Below are 18,978 nucleotides of genomic sequence, written 5' to 3'. Positions count from 1 at the left end.
ACAAACACCTGCACAGTGTGGTCGGTGGGTTATCTATCTCACAGAGTATGCCAGCATTTTATAAATGTTAAGTTGTAATGAAGAATGTCGACATTTTGGAATAAATGGTTCAAATCTTGTTGAAGTGGTTATTGGCGTCTTCATGACGGGTCTACACGCACAGGAAACGCCGCACTTCAAAGGTGACGACGTTTTCATTAACGTTAAATACTCATAGAGATGCAAGAATAAGAAGAATACAAATAAAAAAAAAAGACATGCGCCGCCCGGGAATCGAACCCGGGTCGCAAGAATGGGAATCTTGCATGATACCACTACACCAGCGGCGCGGTGTTAGAATACAATAGATATATGCTATTTTATATCATTTGAATGATAATGTCCAACTTGTCCATATTACTGTTTATAAGTGTAAATGTACGTAACTTTTGACGTAGCTCATATACTAAATTCAGGTAATGGAACGCCTCATAACGCTTTTAATTGGAAAAGACGACTTTTACTCGGAAAGTCTTCTCCCGTCGACTTCCGGATCAGAGTTCAGTCGGCTAGCTAGTTTCGTTTCAACTGGTTTTATGTAGTTATCAGAGCAGTTCTTGTAGGTGAGATAAAAACTCGACGTAGTCATCCAGAAAGTTTTTTTTTTAAAACGACAAGAGAACACTTTAATGTCGCTGTCGTTAGTTAGCGGCAAAGAGGTCAAGATTTTGTGGAGGCTTAATGCTAACGTGCTATCGAAGCTTCAAAGGCTAGCTAGTTAAATGTTTATGCAGGCGGTGGCTGAGTTGTTAGCATCGCAAGAGCAGAAAACTTGTAAAGCAGTGGGTGTTTGTTTCCGCCCATGTCGTGCGCCACCGACGCCGTGGAGTGGGTCGAGTCCACCGGGGAGGTTGTCATCATAGAAGGCTGCCTGCCCGCTGATAGCATTACCACAGCAGGTACACTGAACTGAGACTAAATATTTATACGGTATGGATTATTTATATATATATATATATATATATATATATATATATATATATGACACTGAGGCAAAATATCAAATGGGACATTGTTTGAGGACAACAAAGCTTGTTTAAAACATCGCAGCAGTCCCCAGAAACCACACCGAGGGTGGGCGGATCGATCCAAATGTCGGTGTTCGTACTGATGCAAAAATAATGATATATTTCAGTTCGCTATATTTATTTTTTCGTTGTGTTGTTCATATTGTTACATTGTTAATTGTGCCATTATAATCTTTATCAAAGAATTAAAGGCAAAAATAATGACCTTGAAATTTTTTTAAGTAGAACGTATCAGTATCGGCAATGCTAACGTCGCATCGATACCAAAACTCGCACACCTGCCACACAAATGCGCCTACTAGTGGCTCGGCGCGGCAGCAATGGTGAGTGTCATTTTATTGCGTTTCGCCTTTCAGTGATTCCTGCGTCAGAGCCCGTGGAATCGCCGATCCAGAAGCTGCTGGTGAATGGAGACAATCCAGAGGGCGGCGGAGGCTTTTGTAAGGAAGACGGTCAAACAGTTAATGATGATTCTAGCATAAATCTGAACACTTGACTTGATCCAGGTTGTGACGAGTGTCTGAGCCTCTTCCAAGACCAGAACGATTCGTCGAAGATTGGTGGCCCGTCCTTTATTCTCGACTTTCCCACCAGCGTGGGCGTCCCCCAGCGGGCGCTGCTGACTCTACCCTACGGCCTCACGGTGGGCAGGTCCAGTATCCCCAGCGGGGGCGTCGGGGTCATCAACCACGGGCCAGCGCTCTCTCCCGGGATGCACTTCGGACCGTTTGAGGGCGAGGAGACCACCATGGAGAACGCCGTCGCGAGTGACTTCTCTTGGGAGGTGGGACGCAACGTTTTTGATAAGTTTTGTACACTCTGTGTGAATATTCCTGTCCCCCCACGCCCGCAGATTTACAAAGGAGAGGATGTTTATGAGTACATCGATGCTGCTACGGAATCTCTGTCAAACTGGATGAGGTAATTTTTGGGGTGTTTTTGTGGATGAGAACCGTCATCGTAAACTCATTTGAACGTTTTGCCTCTCACTCTCCCGAAGGTACGTCAACTGCGCTCGCAGCAGAGACGAAGCCAACCTGCTGGCGGTCCAGTACAAAGGCAGCATCCTGTACCACTGCTGCCGCGGCATCCACGCCGGAGACGAGCTGCTGGTGTGGCCCAGCAACAAGCTCCTCGGCCGTTTCAGCGCCGTGTGGACGCAAATGTGGCAGGTGAAGCTTAAGACTGCAGGTACTTCATGTTAATAATGACACATGGATTGGTTGTAGTGCGGTTCGTAACATTTAAATAAACGATTTCCCCCTGTGATGAGCAGAGAGTATCCCACCCGTGACGTCTCAGGTCTTCTTGTGCGTCCACTGCCAGCTGACCTTCACCACCGAGGCCTTCCTCCAGCGCCACGCCCACTGCTTCTGCCACACAGAAGCAGTCGCGGTTGAAAATCCCAGCTCGGGCACGGAGCTCAGCATCTCCGCCTCATCCCTGTTGCTGTTACCCGCCGACCCGGTCAAGTCCAGAAGCTGCTCCACTTGCGGTAAGACCTTCAAGCAGGCGTCACACCTAGAAAGACACGAGCGGTGCGTGCACGCCAACAAGCGACCCTACTGCTGCACTCTGTGCCGGCGAAGCTTCACCCAGGCGTCTGGTCTGACCCGACACCAGCTGGTCCACAAGAAGCGCGATGAGTTGAGAGCGGGGAATGTGTTTGAAAAGCAGCAGGATGGCTGCGCTTCCACACTGGACACATCTAACACATCGGCGGGTGAGCTGAGTGACGCAAAGGAGGTAAGTGAGGATGCCAAGGAAGCTCCAGCAGTTGAAGGGGAGCACACAGAACCACAAGAGGAAGTGGAGCATCAGCCCAGCAGTTGTACCGAGTGCGGAAAGAGCTTCCAGACGGAAGCCTCCCTCAAGAAGCACAAGCTGCTGGTGCACAAGCCTCGTCCGCATGTGTGCAGGGTGTGCCAGCGGGTCTTCAGCAAGTACTGCGACCTACACCGCCACCTGCAGCACCACCGGAGGCAACGGAAATGCGGCCGGAGACCACGACGGCTTCCGGGGGCGACTCCCAACATGCCCTTCAGCTGCGCCATGTGCTCGCTGACCTTCTCCAGCGTGGACCTCCTGCAGAAGCACATTGGCGGCAGTCACTTGGAGGAGAGACGAGACATCGAGAACGATCCCGATTTTGTCCCTCAGTCCTCGGTGGCGATCGAGGGCGTCGAAAAGTGTCAGAGGCCCCGCCGGCATGGCTCCGCCTCCAAAATATCTGCCATAACTCAGCTTATCGCTCCAAAGAGAAAAGCGCGCAAGAAGACCATGCAGGAAGACGTTGAGGCAGAGAAGCTGACAAAGTGGTTCAGTTGTAATTGCTGCAAACAAACCTACGCCGATCCGGACGACCTGCGGGCACACACTTGCGCCGAGAGGCCCCACGGCTGCCCCCACTGTGGGCTGACCTTCCGCAAGTTGGGCTTCCTGAGGAGACACGAGCAGGCCGTCCACAGGAGCACCGTGGCCCACCGATGCGAGCTCTGCGACAAGGTCTTCACTGCGGCCGCCACCCTGGAGAAGCACCAGCGGACTCACGTTTGCAGGAAGTACCACTGCTCCTCCAAGCTCTTCTCCTGCTCCCACTGCCCCTTCTCCTTCACCGCCAAGAGCTACCTGGCCAAGCACATCAGGAGGCACCACCCCATGGAGTACCTGGCCCTCCCCAAGTCCGACAACCTGACGGAGCAGCTGGAGGACAGCCAGGACGTGAAGGAGCTGACGTGCCCGCACTGCGCAAAGTGCTACGTCAGCGCCGGGGCCTTCAAAAACCATGCGTGCTTCCAGCAGGTCAAGGTGCTCTACTTGTGCAACGACTGTGGGAAGGGCTTCGCCAACCACTACCGGCTCAAGCAGCACCAGCGCACGCACACGGGCGAGCGGCCTTACGCCTGCCCGCACTGCGACAAGAGCTTCGCCACCTCGGGCCAGCTCACCGTGCACCTGCGTACGCACACGGGCGAGCGGCCGTACCTGTGCACCAACTGCGGCGAGCGCTTCCGCCAGTCGGGCGACCTGAAGCGGCATGAGAGGAAGCACACGGGCGTGAAGCTGCACACCTGTGACGAGTGCTGCAAGAGCTTCAGCCGCCCGCAGAGCCTCAAAGTTCACAAGATGCTGCACAAGGGACAGCGCATGTTCTCCTGCAGCCAGTGCGGGAAGAGCTTCTCCAGGAACTACCACCTCAGGAGGCACCACCAGAAGATGCACTCGGAGGCACTCAATAATTTAACTTAAGAAGAGGGTTTTTTCTTTTTCTTTTTCTTTTTTACATTTCAGTTGAGACTTTAACGGTGCTGGCACTCCTTGGCTCTGTGCACGTACACAAAGGCAGTCTGACAATTTGAAGTCGTCATAGCTGCCAAATCGCTATCACTAGCTGACACCAAACATAACGAATGTGCGTGCAGACAGCACCTTTAAGTCCACGTGATTGCGTCATAAATACAACATGTCAATAAAAAGAAGCAGATCGCCATCACTGTTGACCATTTAATCCACAAAACATACAATGCAAAGCATGTGCACTGTACAAGCCTTATTGTTATCATCATTATTATTATCACAACCATGCCTGTTTTTTTTTTTCAATTAACTCATCTTTTAGTCACCCAGATATATTACTTTTTTTTTTTTTTTAATCTGACAGTATAACGTTCTTGTCCTTAGCTCACGTATGAAGTTGAAATAGAAGAAGCTGATCTCGGCTGTGCGTTCGATTCAGGCAGTGTGTTTTGTGTTTTTCTTCCCCCCTGTTGCACCGTGCAGCAGCTGCTGGTTCCAGACTTGTAAAACGTCCCCTGCTGGTACTGGCCCGGTCCAGTCCTGTCCCTCTATAGTCAGTAGTCCCTAAGAGTCTCAGAATGACTTTTTAATAAGGAGTCTATGTGTAAAAAATAAGAATAATACACAAAAACACTTCTGAAAGGTAGGCAGCAGGTGGTTGCCGTGGTTACGCGAAGGTCATCGCTCCCAGCCAAGCACCTCAGTGTTTACATCTCACATGAAATATACAACAACCCCTCCATTTAATCCAATGAGACGTTAGGCTCCGTTAAATGTTATATTAAAACTCTTTTACAAACCAGATTGGTTGTGAAACCACACTTAATCACATCTGTACAAGCTGAAAAAAGGTCACAAAACTAGAAAGAGATCCAAGTAGGGATGTTTTTTTGTTTGGTTTTTTTTTGGCAATTTAAAACGCAAAAGCCCAATGTGTCACAAAAAAATAATCACAAATTGGGGGTTGGAATACTCTGCAGGTTGTAAAAGTTCAGCGTTCCCTCACCTTTCGGTAAGAAAAACTGAAAAGTGACGGGTTAAAACACGGCGGCGGTACACGTAGAGGATGCTGCGAGATACCCTGCTGCTCCTTGTGCTCTCCTCTCTTCCTCCTGTGAGCTCCTCCGCCGCCTCCTCACAGATGTGTGACGGACTGAAGGCTCTTATAAAGGTTCCGATTTCAGCTCTTCTACCTGGCACTCCAGGTCAGCCACCTGCAGGAGAGCAGGAGGAACATCAGCCTTGCATTATATCCACATGTTCAAGATGTTTTAAAAACACACACACATTATCTGTATATGTGTGTGTGTTTATGTATATACACACAGTCATGGAAAAAATGATTAGAGCACCCTTGTTTCTTCAGTTTTTTGTTCATTTTAATGCCTGATACAACTAAAGGTGCCTTTGTTTAGACAAATATAACAATGGCAACAAAAATAGCTAATATGAGTTCCATTTTTTGCCAGTACAATGCTATAGCTCTTCATGTAAGAGCTAAAGTGATTTTGGTTCTTATCAAGAAAGGCGTGGAAGTTGCTAGATATCAGATAAAAAGCTTTAGTTTGGTGTTGGCATTTGGAGGGGGGCCACTTGGCAGGGTGTGGTGAGTTTTCGAGGCCGGCGATGTAGCCAAAACGCAGGACACTCGCCCATGTGTGTGTGGCAGTCGGAGGTCTAAGGCGGATAGCCCGAAAAGTGGTTGGATTTGTTGGACTGGAGGAAACCGGGTTTGCCTGGGGGGGTCCTGCTGGAGCGCCATCAAGCTGCTCTCGCATCCAAATTGTCCTTAAACCTTAATGCTTGCTTTAAAGTCCCTCACACCAAAGTTGAATAGACACTGTTGGGCCACGCCCATACGAGTATAATACTGTAAGTAAGTATTATGCTTAAATCTCTAGAGCAACTTCAGATATGTCCGTTGATATTAAGTTTTTATTATTTATTTTTTTCAGCCTTTCTGTCAAAAAAAACCAAACAATTTTTTAAGTTGCTAAATCACAAAATACACAGTATTTTCCAAATATAAGTTTCAAAGTAGAATATTTGATATGAAGTCATAAGAGCCTTGCATAGGTCAATAATCCATAACAACTGTAATTTTGATGCATTATTATTTATGGAGCGATGACAGTTTTTGACAAAAAATCAAGCCAAAGTTGAATAAACACTTTTGGGGCCCGCCCATAAGTAAGTCATATATTCATTTTTTTCATTTCAACGCTTAAATCCTTAGATCAGCTTCAGATGTGCCCGTTGATATTAAGTTTTCAGTCATCAGACTCCAGGATAGCCTTGAGCGCTTCTAATGTGGAATATCGCCTCTTCGCGTTGTAGTCGTCTGATTGCATACAAACGCGTACATTTGACGTCATGTTTATGCGACAAAGACGGTGCTAATGGTAATAACACTGATCTATAAAAAAGACTGGATCGAGCTTCTATTGTTTTATTTTTGAAGCCAATGGAAATTTGCGGCGGCCATCTTGGTGAGACCACTTTGCTGCGAGACAACAGTATGGCAACGCATTGGTAAAACTTCGATTGATCGTATAGCCACCAAAATCAACTGCTAAAGGTTATAACTACTCAGATTTATACGCTTTTGTGTCATTTATCAAGCTAGTAAGATGTATTTTAGCTTCGAGACGGACAAAAAATTGGCTGTGTGGCAGCCTGCAAACATTGTTTACGTACGGAATTTAAAGTCTATCTTTGTCTAATTATTTTCCTACTGTAAACCATTATTTTTTTTTTATCTCAGGATAAGGTTAAGGCAGGAAGAAAGCAGAAATTTTGTCACATGTCTTCTACCTTTGCGTGAATCATGTGTGGTATCAGAATTAATGTAACTTGGTAGTTGTAGCTTTTAAAAAAGCTGTTTTTTGGTACAAAAAGACATTAGATAAGTGCAAATACTCAAAGCCTACTGTAAAAAACTGCATAGAAATAATTTTATCATTGATTGCTAGGCTAGGCACCAAAAAAAGGCCTAGTTGTTACAGGAAGGTGTAACTAGAAAAGTCTTGCAAAACCACCCATCAAAGTTCATACTTTAACTTTTGGTTACATTTCGAGAACTTTTCAAAGCAAAGCCGTTCAAGTAGTGGCACATATATCAGGTCAAAAAAAGGTGCCAAGTAAAAGTACTTACGAGTGGAAGGTTCTTGGGAAGTGCTTTTTAAGTTGTGTTTCCTCATCCTCGCTTCCTTCACTGGCACTCCTGATGTTTTTGATGATTTTTCACTAATTCTGCGTTCGTATACCAGCACAATCACAAAGCTGTGGCGCGTAAGGTGGTCTCACCAAGATGGCGGCGATCGAAAAAATCTGGCTTCAAATTTTGTCGCGTGAAAACAATAGGTTGCTCGATCCAGTCTTTTTTTTAGATCAGTGGGTAATAATAACATGCATATGACGAGCTGAAATGCATTTCATAAATGCTGACAGGCATTTTGCAAAAACATGTAAGATTTAGTGAAATTCAGTGCTTTTATTGTGCAGACCTTGCACAAAAATGTGCATAATTTATCTGCACGTCTCAACAGATGATGCGCGCGCCCGTGCAAGCACGAACACACAGATACACGACCACACTTTTCGCCTGTATGAATCTAAGCTCCCGAAGATCATTGTAATAGCAAAAAAAAAAAAAATCCCGGAAAAATTGTTTTTCTCCCGTATGTGTATGTCAATGGAGAGCTCCATGTTTTTGGTCCCAAAGCAACTATTGGTCGCTGGCTCCATCTAGTGGTGAAAAAAATGCTCCAACCATCATTTCACCAAAAGCCCGACTCCCGAGCATGGGATGTACCTGTTATTTACGGATTTTTTTTTTTTATATCAGGATTACTGAACGTCAAAAATAGGTGTTCATAATGGGAGTATATTGGCCGAAAGGGGGCACTATTTACACTTATTGTGCGTGTATTTCGGACTCCAAACGGGACCCGTAGAACCCCGGGGAAAACGTCATATGGGCGTATGAGGTCTTGGAAGCTCACTGGCTTAGTTTCATCCCGCTAGCATTTAAATTTAGCAATCTGTGCACAAAATTGCACAACAAAGTACACTTTTTAATCCTTTCATTACACTTTTGGGTACGAAGGAGTCAGAAGGGTTAAAGAAGCCGCCTGATCCTCTAAGCTTCACCAGTGATTTTGAAAAACTAAGGAGGAGGAAGGAGGAAAAAGCTACATTTTGAAGTGTTAAGACGGTCTGTCTCTTTTCCATTGATAATTGTCTTTTTTCTTGCAGTTTTTGTAGGGACAAATGACTTTCTCCAGTACAATGCTGTTCCACTGATGTTGACGAGGGTCTAGTACTGCAGTGTGTTCCCAACATGGTTTTTATGCAGACAGAGGAGGTAGTAAGTACTCCAGAACTTGGAAGACCTGTAGGAATGAGTTGCACCAATGGCCAAGGCTCGATCAACCTCCGTTTCTGCAGAAAAGCTTTAAATTGTTGACCCATTTTGGTCGTACCTCGCCTCTCGCCCTAAGTTAGCTGGGATAGGCTCCAGCATACCCGCGAGCCTAATTAGGATAAGCGGCATAGAAAACGGACGGATGGATGTTTGTTATTTTCCAATTATTTAAACTTTGGAAGATTCTTTATTGTCACAGAGAACGGAGATACCGTTCCTCGCACTCTGCTTGGAGATAATAAAGAATAAAAAGCATTAAAGCATTAAAAACATTAAACAGACTCCTAACATTATAACTTTTTCCGCAACCTAATTTTTCAAAAAGACAACTTTCTTCATTATTTTTGTTTTCCTAATTTTACGACTCCTTTAACATTTCAACTTTGTGCTTCTAAAATGATGTTTTTTTCCTCCCTCATAATATTATGTTATTCTCGTAAAAAAAAAAAAAAATCTCTTAATATTTTGACTTTATTCTTGTAGAATTACTGCTGATTTTTGTCATTTTTGCTGTTTTGGTTTGTTTTGTTGTTAAATTGTATTTTTAGAATGTGCTGCGGGCCAATAAAAAAAACAGTGGTGGGACACATTTTGGTCACTGCTGAGTTAGGTTATTAAAATACTATTAACACATGATATAATATGTCATAATAATAATATTTGAGTGACATTTAACAAAAACAATCCTAAAAAAGTAGATCTGGTATTTACAGTAAAAAAAAAAAATCCACTCCAGTCCTGCAGGTGGCAGGAAAGCACATTACAACATGGATGCCAACAGCAGCGCCATCTGATGGGTCACTGCGTGTACATCAATCCTACACCTTTATCCAGATCTGCCCCATGTGTAACCAAGCTAACAAGAACATGTGAGGGTTTTTTTTGTTGGTGGTCAAGTCCCAACTGACCTGTTCCTGCAGTTGACCCGACTCCTCCTTGAGGAGCGACGCCTCGGCTCCAACTTGTGCACATCGTTGCGTCTCCTTCTTCAGGTACTCGATCTCCCTGGAGAAGAAAGGACAACAGAAAGGTGGCGTTCAGCTACACGATCCATGGTGGGAGCACATCTTGCGCAAGGGGGCGCATTCTTTGCAAATGTGCAAAATTCAGGGGAAAGGATGCAGGCCCTCATGGGCGGCCCTGGTTGTTCACGTGTCTTCTTACTTCTGCTGGTAGTCCTTGATGAGCCGCTTGGCTTTGCTGTACTTGCGCTCCAGCGCCTGGTACTGAGCCTGGGTCTCCTTCAGGTGCTCGTCCACGGCCTGGCATAGACTCTGAGCCTCCATCCAGTAGCCCTCCAGCTTCTCCATGCGCTCCTTGTTCTCCTGCAGGGTCTGCTCCAGCTGGGCCTTGTCCGCGCGCCAGCGCTGCTTGTCCTGCTCAGCGTGGTGCAGCTGCAAGGAGAGCGCGAGCGTTTCTTACAAACGACACCGGAGAGAAGCGAGGCTTTCCGGCGAGCGTACCTTCCTCTTCAGCTGCTGGATCTCGGCCTGCGTCACGGCGTGTTTGATTTGGAGCTAGATGGGAAGACCACGTGAGCAGGTGAGGATTTGCTGCAAGTTTAAAAGAAGGTGACTCCGCCCACCTCTTTGTACTTATGCGCCAGTTTCTCGGGGTCCGTCTCCAGGGGCGACAGGTCCTCGTTCTCCGCCAGGTCGAACACCTCGATGGCGCCGGTGTACTGCGGGCTGACGTCTTCGTCCTCATCCTCCTCCTCGTCTGTACCGTACTCGCCGCCCTGCTGAGGCGACAACGGAAGGTAGGGTTCGCTTTCATATATTAACAAAATATTAAAAGAACTCTCTGTATGATGCAGCGTACAAGCGTATTAATACACTCCATCCAAGCACTGTACTGTGTAGTGACAGGCAGGACTATTCACTGCTCCTTCACTAGCACAGGGCAACCTTTAGCATCAGAAGAGCCATTTTGCCTCCTCTTCCAGTAAAAAAAAAAAAAAAAAAAAAAAAAAAGCCTGGAGCCGCACAACATTACAAATCTTAGTAAAGTTGTAATCTTTTTTTCAATGTTGCCTGTTACAGCAACCGAATTCAACAAATAAAAGTGCAGCAAACATGTGTAGGCCTGGTCTGGAATCATTTAAACACCTTTTTCAGTGGTTCCTGTATTTGTTTAAAATGAAAACAAAATGTAGCCAACTTTAACATAAAAAAGCTTATCAGAGGTCACATTTGTGTTGTTTGCCTGTGCTGAATTGCCATTAATAACCATTCTATTGGTCCTGTCCTTGACTGTCTTTGCAGAGATTCATTTTCTGAATCATTTCTTGTTTACTTTTCAATTCAAAGAATAGATGCTCTGATATTTTTTGTGAATGATTCTTTCACGTATTCTCCATCTGTGAACGGCTTCCCCCCTCCTTACGATCTCATGTGCAGCCCGGTGTTGCCAACTTGCCATTTTCTCACTAAATCTGGTGACTTTCCAAACCCGTCTGGTGATTTATTTTCCCAAAAGCGACTGGCGACAAATGTAGGGACTGGTATTTGGAGACGTCAAAGTGAAAAAATCGTATTGTTCTGCCCCGCCTCACAGCAGTCACAAGCCGGATGACACCGTCACCTACCGCATCACACGATCCGCCTCCCCCGGAGTCACCACCTCAGCGATTACCGTGTCACGGGCTCCGAACACATAGCTACAATGCGCTTCTCGTTTTAAAACATATTGCAATGCTCTCGTAAATTCTATAGTTTTATTTTACTGTGCAGTAACTTGCTTCACACTCAACTCCGCAGTCGGTCAGCTTTTTTCTCTCCAGTGAACTCACTGCATACACACGCATACACTAGCTTACCTCCCCTTCACTTCCTCATCCAATCAGCAGTTAGAACGCATTCTAGATGCATTCATGGACTTGTGGTGAGTCGGATATTTTAAATTCTTTTCGAAATTGCACTCTCCCCTACTGCGGTGTTTAAAAAAAAAAAGTTCAGCAAAGGGAGCCGCGGGTTGCCGACCCCTGCACTAGCATATAAAGCATATACGGTCTATATAATTGTGGGGGGCCCTGGGTGGTAGATCTTGTGCAGGTTCACAGCCGAGACCGGGGATCTTGGTCTCAAAAAGGTTGATGAACACAAATCTAGAGGATTCAGCTAGAGCGCGAGAGAAATACAATCCTTCCAAACCTATCTTCCTAGCAAATGCTTTAGTCCGTATTTTTCAGTGGCGAAAAAAAACTTAAAATTATTTATGGAACCAAGAAAAGAGGGCTTATCATTTACCCACTTGCACCATGGATATGATATAAGGAAAGAAAAAAGAATCGATTATGTGGTAATTTCTCAAATCTTAATAGCGTTTTTGGGAGTGGAGGGCGGGGGCCGCATATTGCTGCCGTAAAATAGATGGACGGATGGCGTAGACTACACATGACTGCAGAAAAATGGGCCGAACGGATGTAGATGCATTCGGCACATGCGTAGAACCGACTGCGTTTCCGGTTTGTACTGCGTAATGACACGCACCCTTGGAACTTTTTTGAACTGGGACAGCCTTCGCGCACCGCAAAGGTACACTTGAAGGATGCAGACCGCGAAATGGGACACCGCTGATTTGTCTTATAGGCAGATGCTAAACACCGCTCAACATTTCTTAAAAAAAACAACATAAAAACCCCGCTGAACACTTCCTAGTTCTCTTCTTCTACAGACTTACCTCCTAAAACTTGCTCTAACCCAGCATGCAAAAGGTCACTGCCCTCTACAACCCGCATACTTCGTACATCATTTTTTTAGTGCTCCTTCTTAAAAAAAACTGTTTATTACAGCGTTTCAACACTGTTACAGGCTGAGCCTGGCCCTTTAAGAAGAATTGCATTGTGGGAAGTTGAGCGTCTCTCTCCTCCCTCTCTCGTCTGTCTGCACCGCCCTTTGTCTTCTGCGTCCTGATTGGCCGTAGACCACTGTCAAGCAATCTCCTTCGTGCCGCCCTGCCGTGGCTCCTGTGTCATCGCTAGCTTGCTAGTTCGGAAATGAATCTTCGATTCGAGGGAGGACTGCAACAGGAGGGGTACTGCAGCGATATGTTTTAACAAGGATACAAAAATGCTACAGCGGAACAGCGTCAGGACGAAAAGGCAAGGTCACATGAGTGAAACACACGTGAGTGACTTAATCATTTCTGGTGTTCCAGCTGTACGTTGACCATTGAAATTCAAACAAAGGTTTGAGCTTTTTTGAGTGTTTAAACAAGACAGAAATGTCAGAAAATGTTATTGCCTGCCTGAGAAAAGTGTATAAAGTGCATAGTGAGGGCTTTTACAGCCTTAAAACATATATAATAATTGTTAAAAAATGACGTTGGCTACTTGGCGGATTTCACTTATTGCGGGCTATTTTGGGAACCCATCCCCCGCGATAAATGAGGGAACAAAGTACACCCGTCGCTACAATAGTTTGTGAATTTCTTTTTTTTGTTTAATGGTGTGCCGCGAGATATCTTTAATGTTAAAATTGACGTGCCCTAGCTTAATACAGGTTGGGAATCAGCGCCTTGGATTAGCAAAAACGAGCCAGCAGGACTAAAATCACATGCAGTGACGTCAAACGGCCACTAGAGTGCACCAAAGCGCCGTTGTTCTGCTGCCTGCACTACACACACACACACACACACACACACACACACACAAACACACACACACAAACACACACACACAACCTTGATGCTTTTTCAATAACCGCTCCCCCCCACTCCACAAATGAATGGAGCCACTTCCTGTTATTGTCACCAGTCTAAAGGCCGCTTCCGTGCACTTGCAGAGCCTTGTGGCGACACAAAAGCAACATTCCGCAGATCAGATGTAAAGATATTACATAAAGATAATAATGTTTGTAATATTTTGGTTAGCCTGCATTCACATTAATTTTGTGGCATGAATACCTCCCCGTTAGTATGTGTTAGGATGATGTACTGCTTCTCATTAGGTTGTGCATAAATAAATACACATAACTGCTCCCAAAGTGGAAGCAATATCGATGAGGAAGCTGAGAAGGCACCACGAATTCCGAGGCTGAATCAGCGGGGGAAGGGAGCGGGGGTAGGATGAGAAACGGATTACTCAGCGTTTCCCCTCTCGCCTTTGCACCGCTGCACACATTCCACAATGACGAGCCGCGGCGTGTTATGCCAAAGAAGAAAAAGACGGACCTCCTGCTCCTCCATGTACTGGTTGTAGCGCTGCTCCAGCATCTCCCGCTGCCAGCGTTCCTGCTCCAGCGTCTGCTGGATGAGCTGGGCCACCTCGCTCTGCTCGCCCGGCTTCTCACGCCCGATGAAGAACCTGCACAATCATACGTCATTGAATACATCACACATCCCGTCCTGGGACGCCTCTCCCTCGGCTCACTACAAAGCCAAAGCAAAAGCGTAATAAAAAGCATGAGGACGACGTGACGGCCTTTCAATTTTCGCTTAATTAAATGCATACCAGGAGGCTTCCTGTTTCCTGCCCGGGTGATGTTTCTTTATGACGTCCTCAGCTTTATCATCATGCATAATGCATCGGCTATCTAGGAAGGCCTCTGATCTTCACCGCCAAACACCGCTGCACTCAATTATGAATGAGAAAAGCACGCACACATCTAAAAACAGATCAATCTGACGTAGTGTGATGCGTTTAAGGCCTGGCTATATTGTTTCTCTGTGAATGTATTCTTTTTGGAGGAGGCAAAAAGGAGATTCAAGCCCATAAACTGACCTTCCAGTGTAAAAAAATGAGCACATCACAGCAATATACGGTGAACAAAGTGCATAAAAACACGTCTGCTGGTCACAGATAAGCCGTGTTAGCCAGGATGCTTTGAAAATGCTACTGTTAGCACGCTAACGTGGTCAGAAAATCTACTTTGCTGCTCAAACAAGCTAAAAGCAACTCAGTGCAGGTCAATATAATATATACAGTATTTCAAGAAAAGCTTGGTGTTATACGTAACATAGCAAATTGTTTAAATGATGCTCATAAAAAAGTAAGATGACATAATTTGTATGCAAATGTGACTATTTGTGTACTTACAGACGGTACTTTGTTGCACTACTCACTGTATTTGGCCTGAAAGTTAAAAGGCAGAAAAGCGGTTCAAACTTAGCGTCACTTAGCGACTTATATTTACTGTCTCAAAAATGCCCACATGACAGTACTACACTGTTTCCCATGCAGTCGTTTACTTGTGGCGGCTTGCCATGAATACATTTGGACCGCCACACACACGTTTTTGCCCCCTTCCTGATTTCTTATTTTTTTGCATGTTTGTCACACTTCAATGTTTCAGATCATCAAACAAATGTAAATATTAGTCAATGACAACACAACTAAACACAAAATGCAGTTTTTAAATGAAACGTTTTATTATTAAGGGGGAAAAAAAAGTGTTTGAATCACGGGAAGTGGAATAGAAGTTATATTTTTGTAATATCACCACAGTTTGATGGGTGAGTCATCGGCATATTTAACCAGGCCTGCTCTGTCTTTTCTTATCATGTGGTTATTTTTAGCTGCTGTTCCTTTATGTTGATATCTTTTTATGGCTGCTTTGCTTGCGGCAACAGCTACCCTTGAAAAGACTCCCAAGAGCATCGTGTTACGTTCAGTATTGGGGGCGAATAACGTTGACGAGTGATGGTGTCCAGTGATTCTTACTTGACCGTTCCGGACGTGTTCCTCAGGACGGAGGCGGCGAAACTCTGGGTGACCCCCACCAAACTGGTGCCGTCCACCTCCACGATGAGGTCGTTCACTTGGATCCTGCAGGAGCGAGTTTGGATGATCAATCTTAAAGCACAAGCCCATGTGCACTACACGGACAAAAGTATAGAGACACATCTCCTCATCAATCAATGACTCTCTGACCCAATACTTTTGTTTTCATGTAGTTGCGGTGAACCGTTGCTTTCATTCACAGCAGTGTGTTTCCATTGCAGGAAAAAAAAAGAGGAACGCACCTGCCGTCCCGATGCGCCGCCCCACCCTCGGTGACGGTCTTGACGAAGATGCCCAGCTTCTCCAGGCCCATGTCGGCTCCCGCGCCCATCCCGATGATGCTGATGCCCAGGCCGTCTTCATCTGAAAGACAAGCCGGCGTTCATTTTCTAAAGGTCACTTCTTCTACTTGATTCTACGGCCTGATTCAAAATGGTTCCTATATTTCTATTTCCTATATCCTATATTTATATTTCAAGGGGATGATTAGGTTTACTGTTGTCTTTTTCATTTATTCGTGGAACTTTGGGAGAGAGAAACAGTACAGTTTATCCACACACATTTGCCATTCAGATTTCACCACTCTGCAAATTTGCGTCATTTTTGTTTTTGTTTAAAATATATATACAGTACATATTATATTGTGTATATATTTATATGTTGCTGTTATAAATTCATGTTCTTATTATTAGTAGTAGTAGTAAGTATTATTATTATTTTTGTAGTAGTAAGTATTATTATTATTTTTGTATTTTAAAAAAATGGTCTCAGAAAATAGGCTGTTTATTCTCTTGCAAATTTGTGAATTTTTTGTTTATAAAATTGTTTAAAAATTGTTTTCTTCATATTTTTAAAAATACATACAGTACATTGTATATATGCACACAAATGTATATTAAATAAAATATATTATTATTATTATATTATATACTATTATTATTATTATCTATTATAGAGCGACTGGTTGTTTGTCTATATGTGCCCTGTGATTGGCTGGCAACCAGTCCAGGGTGTACCCCGCCTATCGGCCAAAGTCAGCTGGGATAGGCTCCAGCATACCCGCGGCCCTACTGAGGATACGCGGCATAGAAGATGGATGGATGGATTATTAAGGATTTTTTATTTCAACAATATATATATATATATATATATATATTTTTTTTTTTTTTTTCATAAAATAGGCAGTTTACTCCCCTGCAAATTTGCAGATTTTTGGTCGCATTTTATTTATTTTTACAATTGTTTATATACATAATACTGTTTAATATATTAGTATTATTAATTAATTAATATTATTATTATTAAGTATCATTATAATTGTTTAAAAAAAAATTCTCAGAATTCATCTGCAAATTTTTGGTAACTTTTTAATTTTTACAATTGTTTATATACGTACATATAAATATATTGTATAATATATATATTATTATTATTATTATTATTAAGTATCATTATAATTGTTTTTATTTTTTTAAATTTTTGGTTATATTTTTTAAAAATAGATTAACATATCTATATATTTTATATGATATATATTATTATTAATATTTAATATTTTTATGTATTACATTTTTATTTGTTTTAAAAAACAGTTTTTTCTACAGAAAACACGTCTCCTTCATCACAACTCAATAATAATTTATAATAATGTAACAATACGTAATATAGCTAAAATGTGCCGCGTATACGTACTAGCTCACAATTTCTACATGTTTTTATGCCTCATTGACAATATTTTTTTGTCAAACGTTGAGATTTCGCACTTTGTTTGGCGGTCCTTGAATGCCCCATAGTTGTGTGCTGGCTACAGCGGCTCCATGTGTCGATGGATCTGGAGCAGAATCCAATCTAATAAGTACAACAGTCGAAATCGTTCGGGAACGTCCTGTAAAGTCGCGCACGCACCTTTCTCCAGCTCCACGGGGAACAGGTCCAGCCTTTCCACCCTCTTCTCCAGCTCGTACTCGGCCGACGCCGCCATGGGGTCCACGTCTTCATTGCGCCTGTCGTAGTCCTCGTTGGGGTAGGTGGCGAACACCTGCCAGCAAACACACACAAAGACACGTTCACTCACACGCACGCGACACATGTAACTGCCCACCCCGCCGACATCCACAAAAACATCCACAAAACTTTACTAGCAAACATTTTTGCAGCAAAGTCATCACAAAAGCACAACGTTTTTGATTCTTGTCATATAAAGGATCTTTTTGCAGTAGGTCCTTCAAAACAGCAGAGTTGTCATATAGAGGGTCTTTGACTGGCCTTTTTGCAGTAGCTGATGAAAAACAGTAGGGCGCTCTTGTCACATACAGGATCTTTAACTAGTGTTTTTGCAGTAGCGGCTTAAAAACAGCAGGATGCTCTTGTCAAACAGAGGATCTTTGACTAACGTTTTTTTTTTTCGTACAGACGTTGCATAAAAACACTCCTGCCATTTAAAACAAAGATATTTGATTAGCATTTTTACAAGGTCCTTAAAAACAACAGAGTGCACTTTTTATATATAGAGAATCTCTGGCGAGCATTTTTGTAGTATCTGCTTAAAAACAGCAGGCTGCTCTTGTCAAATAGAGGACCTTTGACTACCATTTTTTTTCCAGAAGCAGTTACTTAAATACACTTCTGCCAAAAAAGCATCTTTGATTTGCATTTTTGCAGGATTGTTAAAAACTGCACAGTGTTCTTTTCATATATAGAGGATCTCTGACTAGTGTTTTTGCAGTAGCTGCTGAAAAACAAGAGTGCTCCTGTCATACAGGATCTTGACTTCTATTTTTTGCAGTAGCTATTTAAAAACAGCAGAGTGCTCCTGTCATACTTAGAGGATCTTTGAGTAGTGTGTTTGCAGTAGCTGCTTAAAGACAGTCATGTCATAAAGAAAATATTTGACTTTTGTTTTTTGCAGAAGCTGCTTAAACCCCGCAGAGCGTTTTTGTCACACAGAGGATCTTTGACTAGCGTTTTTGCAGTGCACTCTTGTCATGTATCAAGGATCTTTCACTAGTATTTTTGCAGTACCGGCTGAAAACCTTCCCGTCATAAAGATATTTGACTTGTGTTTTTTTGCAGTAGCTACATAGAAACAGCAGAGTGCTCCTGTCGTATGGAGGATCTTTGGCGTTTTTGCAGCAGCTGCTTAAAAACAGCAGGGCGCTCCTGTCATATATAGAGGATCTTTGACCAGTGTTTCTGCAGTAACTGCTTAAAAACAGTCCTGCCATGAAGAAAATCTTTTGACTTGTGCTTTTTTTGCAGGAGCTCTTTCAACACAGCAGAGTGCTCTCGTTGTATGAAGGATCTTTGGCGTTTTAGCCATAGCTGCTTAAAAACAGCACAGCGCTCTTTTCATTTAGAAGGGGGGTCCCCCAACTTAGATGGGTCATTATACAGTCTATAAAAGAGTGTTGCATCACACAGAGCATGTGTTAATGAGTTATGTGTTAATAAAACCTGTTAGGGAATTC

At 43.8% G+C, this 18,978-nt stretch overlaps 2 protein-coding genes and 1 non-coding gene across 8 annotated transcripts in view; 1 reads left to right on the top strand and 2 right to left on the bottom strand.

Annotated features, from left to right (window-relative positions):
• Nucleotides 1-258: 258 nt before the first annotated feature.
• Nucleotides 259-329, bottom strand: trnag-ccc (transfer RNA glycine (anticodon CCC)). Its single transcript has one exon. It is a non-coding gene; the product is annotated as a tRNA-Gly (tRNA).
• Nucleotides 330-531: 202 nt separating this feature from the next.
• LOC129194799 (histone-lysine N-methyltransferase PRDM9-like) lies at nucleotides 532-10,704 on the top strand. 3 transcript variants are annotated; one of them, XM_054800194.1, is made up of 6 exons: nucleotides 532-938; nucleotides 1,424-1,507; nucleotides 1,574-1,851; nucleotides 1,921-1,988; nucleotides 2,068-2,258; nucleotides 2,344-10,700. In XM_054800194.1, the coding sequence occupies exons 1-6, from the start codon at nucleotides 842-844 to the stop codon at nucleotides 4,314-4,316; spliced, it is 2,691 nt and encodes an 896-aa protein (XP_054656169.1). In that variant the 5' UTR covers nucleotides 532-841; the 3' UTR covers nucleotides 4,317-10,700. The 3 variants fall into 3 exon arrangements, with proteins under 3 accessions (XP_054656169.1, XP_054656168.1, XP_054656170.1); XM_054800193.1 differs by having other exon boundaries at nucleotides 1,574-1,988; nucleotides 2,344-10,701; XM_054800195.1 differs by having other exon boundaries at nucleotides 919-938; nucleotides 1,662-1,988; nucleotides 2,344-10,704.
• The window catches only part of LOC129194800 (neurabin-2-like), a 33,508-nt gene continuing 17,627 nt past the window's right edge, over nucleotides 3,098-18,978 (bottom strand). For 2 of the 4 annotated variants that reach the window (XM_054800196.1, XM_054800197.1), the window contains 9 exons: nucleotides 17,417-17,549; nucleotides 15,754-15,874; nucleotides 15,452-15,556; nucleotides 13,963-14,095; nucleotides 10,376-10,531; nucleotides 10,254-10,307; nucleotides 9,955-10,184; nucleotides 9,699-9,795; nucleotides 3,105-5,578 (listed from right to left, as the gene is read on the bottom strand). In XM_054800196.1, the coding sequence (XP_054656171.1) occupies nucleotides 5,528-5,578; nucleotides 9,699-9,795; nucleotides 9,955-10,184; nucleotides 10,254-10,307; nucleotides 10,376-10,531; nucleotides 13,963-14,095; nucleotides 15,452-15,556; nucleotides 15,754-15,874; nucleotides 17,417-17,549 (1,080 nt within the window). In that variant the 3' untranslated portion in view covers nucleotides 3,105-5,527. Of the gene's footprint in view, nucleotides 5,579-9,698; nucleotides 9,796-9,954; nucleotides 10,185-10,253; nucleotides 10,308-10,375; nucleotides 10,532-13,962; nucleotides 14,096-15,451; nucleotides 15,557-15,753; nucleotides 15,875-17,416; nucleotides 17,550-18,978 lie in introns of all 4 variants that reach the window. The other 2 variants (XM_054800198.1, XM_054800199.1) reach the window with 2 other exon arrangements.

Source organism: Dunckerocampus dactyliophorus, chromosome 15 (assembly GCF_027744805.1).
Source record: "Dunckerocampus dactyliophorus isolate RoL2022-P2 chromosome 15, RoL_Ddac_1.1, whole genome shotgun sequence".
NCBI classification, from domain to species: domain Eukaryota; kingdom Metazoa; phylum Chordata; class Actinopteri; order Syngnathiformes; family Syngnathidae; genus Dunckerocampus; species Dunckerocampus dactyliophorus.
Note: the sequence above shows the minus strand (reverse complement) of the source record. Positions and strands in the feature narration are given on the sequence as shown.